Source organism: Lipotes vexillifer, unplaced genomic scaffold (assembly GCF_000442215.2).
Source record: "Lipotes vexillifer unplaced genomic scaffold, Lipotes_vexillifer_v1.1 scaffold311, whole genome shotgun sequence".
Lineage (NCBI taxonomy): Eukaryota > Metazoa > Chordata > Mammalia > Artiodactyla > Lipotidae > Lipotes > Lipotes vexillifer.
The window spans coordinates 200,197-205,021 of record NW_006791012.1 but is presented as its reverse complement, the minus strand read 5'-3'; the positions used below and the strand labels follow the sequence as shown (position 1 = coordinate 205,021).

The following is a 4,825-nucleotide window of genomic DNA, read 5'->3' as shown; positions in this document are numbered from 1 at the left end:
AAAAAAAGGGAAAGAGGAATTGGTAATTGCCTGAGGAGAGAGAGCTGCCACCACACTCAAATGCTGTGGCTCACACCTGCCTCCACAGAAGCCGATCAAAACACCTCACCTTTACTGTTAGCGGAGCAAAGCTCTGCTCACACCAGTGGAAGCCCTCAGTACTTCAAGGACTTTTTTCTGCAAGAGTGGGTTAGGGAGCTTCCCTTCCCTAGTGGCGCAGTGGTTGAGAGTCTGCCTGCCAACGCAGGGGATGCGGGTTCGTGCCCCGGTCTGGGAAGATCCCACATGCCGCGGAGCAGCTGGGCCCGTGAGCTACGGCCGCTGACCCTGCACGTCCGGAGCCTGTGCTCCGCAACGGGAGAGGCCACAGCAGTGAGAGGCCCGCGTACCGCAAAAAAAAAAAAAAGAGTTGGTTAGGGTTATTTGATGTAGCAAATAAAAATAGAGGATACCCAGGTAAGTTTGAATTTCAAATAAACAATGGATAATTTTTAGCATAAGTATGTCCTATGCAATATTTGGGACATATTTATACTTACAAATGATCTGTTATTTATCTGAAATTAAAATTTAACTGGGTGTCCTGTATTTTATCTGACAACCCTAGTTGGGGTAGGTGGGGAGAGGGGATCTATCATTCTTTAAAATGTCAGCCTGAGTTTATATCCCTATAACTGATAAGTGGGTAACTTTCACTGACAGTGCAGAGAAAATAAACTGCATTCTCAGAAACTGATTATCATATAAATCAATCCAAGAAATATAAGATGACCAAATGAGGTTCAACCTTCAGAATAAATTTACCCTCAGGCTTCTGTTTATATGAAAAGCTGGGGTTTCAAACCAGCTAAATCCCTCGGGACACTACAAAATTCTGAGATATGCAGGGCTGGGCCAAGCAATACCCCCTTGTTGACCTTGAACCCAACCCCCAACCCAACAAACCACTGGGCTTAGCACTCCTTCTCTCTCCTCCTTTCCACCTGTCTTGTGCACACTCAGCTTCAGGGTAAAGGACGAGGGGAACCACCTCCCAAGAGCCTGATATACACAGTCAACCCTGACAAAGTCAACAACCTGGACCAGTTTGGAAAGTCCATCATTGCCATGTGTAAGGGGATACCAACATACGTGGCTGAAGAGATTCAAGGTGAGTAGCCTCTCTACTGTGCACTCCAAGGTAACGCTGGTGGGATTGTCAGACTATTTTCCGGGCATGTCCACAGAGGACACCAATTACTCAAGAGATGGTAATGAAGGTTAACACTTCTGTAGTGCTTGCTTTGTGCCACGCGCTATTCTATGTGCTTTAAGTGTGTTAACTCATTTGCTCCTGACCGCAATCTTATGCGATAGGTTTTGTTATTCTCACTTTCTGATGAGGAAACAGGCACAGAGAGAGGTCACAAACCCCTTGCCTGGGTCAATCCTAAGCATTTGGGCTCTGGACTCTGTGCTTTTAACCACCCTGAAATATTTCCTTTCAAGGGTGAATCTAGAGTAAACTCAAGATATATTCAAAGAAATGCGTGAATCACTAAATGAAAGGAGAACACCAATAGACTCTATTGGCTTTTTATAGCTCAAACAATCACTAATTCTGGGCATTCAAAGAATAATTTACATAAAAACAAAGAGTTCACACGGGAACCTCACATAACAGCAACTTTCCAGATCTCTGAATTGATTGATTTAATCTTCATAGCTAGCTAGCTTAATCTTGAAATTACTGCAGAGCTAGTTTGAAAACTGTGTGACATTCCTTGCCTCTATCCCCTAAAAAAACAGGTCCTTGAAAAGGCATTGATATTGGTTTCTTCTTTTCTTTTTATCAGAGGCAAGCGAGATTTTATACATAGGAAAATGCTTCAATATTGATGTACTCTGGATTCTGAACATTTCCTTCTGTGGAGGAATAGTGGAGAACTAAAAAAAAAAAAATGTTGCTGTGGGTTTAGCCATCAGAATATTCTATGCAGAAAGATATGGGTTCTAATGGTTTTTAATGATGTCATTCTGAAATGTTTTCTCCTAGTCCTGTCTGGTTTCTTTAAGTGTCAATAAACCTATTTAGCACTGAGTTGAATTTACACTAAAATTCTTTATGATTTCTATTTGGAAAAAAATGCAATGTGGTGGCAGCAAGTTGTCAGAGTGCATTAGACCCAGCCATTAGCCTATACTCAGGATGTGTCCCTTATAAAGAACCCCTTTAGCTGCTTCAGATACTACTAACCACAGCTCTGGGAATAGTTTCAAGACCATCCAACTACCGTGAAGATAGCTCTATAATTGATGTGCACAGTAATGTTTTAAATCAGCGAGGGCAGAAATCCACTCAAAGTAGCTTGAGCCAGAAAAGGGGAGGAGGTGTATTACAAGGATATTGGAATATCTAAAATACTCTTAGGGCAAGAAAATTAGCTGGTATCAAAAAGACTGAAAACAGGAACTATATTGGCACCAAGACTCAAGTCTCCTTCTCTCTCCCTGAAGCCACATATTAGCTCTTCTCTGCTCCTCTTAAATTCAGCTTCCGTCTTCTTTCCATCTTGATGATGTTTACTGTACTCATGGCAGAAGATGGTCAAACCAAAATGTGAGCCTCATCTCCCATGTTTATGTGTCTTTCCAGCTTACGAGGTCAAGTCTAATACTTTTGAATCCAAATTCCAATTTTTCTTCACCTTGTATGGTTCAAGAGCCCACAACCTCTACTCTTTGATGGCCAGGGGAGTGAAGTCACATGGTACACGTACAGCATTGGGGTCTCCACTGAAGGAGAATGATCTCAGAGAAAACAGATGTGCCTAATGTTGTGTATTCCAGTACGAAACTACAGTTCATTTTTAAAAATTACTCCCATATATATTTTTTAAAATCCTGGATAGCATAAAAGAATAGATATTTAATCCATTCCCATGTCTTCATATAAGGTATCCCTAAATAACCCTAACAAACAAAGCTAAAGGCATTGAGTCCCACCATTTTGAAAAATGCCAATATTTACCAGTCCTTATTGGGAAAAATTATCATTATCTTTATCCTGAGGCAATTCCACTGCTGTTCATAAGAAGTGTACTACCAGCATAGTAGAAATTCCAAAACATCCTGAAGCCATGAGATGTGGAAACCTGTCAAAAACCCATCAAAGATCAAGATCTTAGATACTGCCCTCTTATGAGTGAGACAGAAAGAAAACCATGACTCACCAACTGGACACAACGTCATGTAGCTGACTTCTGGGAAGCAGGGAATCCCATGTTTCTTAGAAGAACTGTCACATCACTATTTCAGGATAAGAAAGTAAATTCACAAAAGACCCCGAATAGTAAAAGCAATCTTGAGAAAGAAAAACTGATCTGGAGGAATCAGGCTCCCAGACTTCAGACTATACTACAAAGCTACAGTAATCAAGACAGTATGGTACTGGCACAAAAACTGAAATATAGGTAAATGGAACAGGATAGAAAGCTCAGAGATAAACCCACACACATATGGTCACCTTATTTTTGATAAAGGAGGCAAGAATATAGGATGGAGAAAAGACAGCCTCTTCAATAAGTGGTGGTGGGAAAACTGGACAGCTACATGTAAAAGAATGAAATTAGACACTCCCTAACACCATACACAAAAATAAACTCAAAATGGATTAAAGATCTAAATGTAAGGCCAGATACTATAAAACTCTTAGAGGAAAACATAGGCAGAACATTCTATGACATAAATCACAGCAAGATCCTTTTTGACCCACCTCCTAGAGAAGTGGAAATAAAAACAAAAATAAACAAATGGGACCTAATGCAACTTAAAAGCTTTTGCACAGCAAAGGAAACCATAAACAAGACGAAAAGACAACCCTCAGAATGGGAGAAAATATTTGCAAACAAAGCAACTGACAAATGATTAATCTCCAAAGTATACAAGCAGCTCATGCAGCTCAATATCAATAAAACAAACAATGCAATCCAAAAATGGGCAGAAGACCTAAATAGACATTTCCCCAAAGAAGACATACAGATTGCCAACAAACACATGAAAGGATACTCAACATCACTAATCATTAGAGAAATGCAAATCAAAACTACAATGAGGTATCACCTCACACCAGTCAAAATGGTCATCATCAAAAAATACAAACATTAAATGCGGGAGAGGGTGTGGAGAAAAGGAAACCCTCTTGCACTGTTGGTGGGAATGTAAATTGATACAGCCACTATGGAGAACAGTATGGACGTTCCTTAAAAAACTAAAAATAGAACTACCATATGACCCAGCAGTCCCACTACTGGGCATATACCCTGAGAAAACCATAATTCAAAAACAGTCATGCACCACAATGTTCATTGCAGCTCTATTTACAACAGCCAGGACCTGGAAGCAACCTGTGTCCATCAAGAGATGAATGGATAAAGAAGATGTGGCACATATATACAATGGAATAGTACTCAGCCATAGAAAGAAACGAAATTGAGTTATTTGTAGTGAGGTGGATGGACTTAGAGTCTGTCATACAGAGTGAAGTAAGTGAGAAAAAGAAAAACAAATACCATATGCTAACACATATATATGGAATCTAAAAAACAACAACAAAAAGGGTTCTGAAGAACCTAGGGGCAGGACAGGAATAAAGATGCAGATGAAGAGAATGGACTTGAGGACATGGGGAGGGGGAAGGGTAAGCTGGGACGAAGTGAGAGGCATGGACAGACATATATACACTACCAAATGTAAACTAGATAGCCAGTGGGAAGCAGCCACATAGCACAGGGAGATCAGCTCGGTGCTTTGTGACCACCTAGAGGGGTGGGATAGGGAGGGTGGG

General features: G+C 40.6%; 1 protein-coding gene across 2 annotated transcripts in view; it reads left to right on the top strand.

Moving 5' to 3' along the window:
• Positions 1-2,079, top strand: part of LOC103089119 (gastrokine-1) — a 5,471-nt gene extending 3,392 nt beyond the window's left edge. Inside the window, exons 5-6 of one of the 2 annotated variants that reach the window (XM_007464079.1) lie at positions 1,003-1,154; positions 1,838-2,079. In XM_007464079.1, the coding sequence (XP_007464141.1) occupies positions 1,003-1,154; positions 1,838-1,859 (174 nt within the window). In that variant the 3' untranslated portion in view covers positions 1,860-2,079. Of the gene's footprint in view, positions 1-1,002; positions 1,155-1,835 lie in introns of both variants that reach the window. The other variant, XM_007464078.1, reaches the window with a different exon arrangement.
• Positions 2,080-4,825: the final 2,746 nt, after the last annotated feature.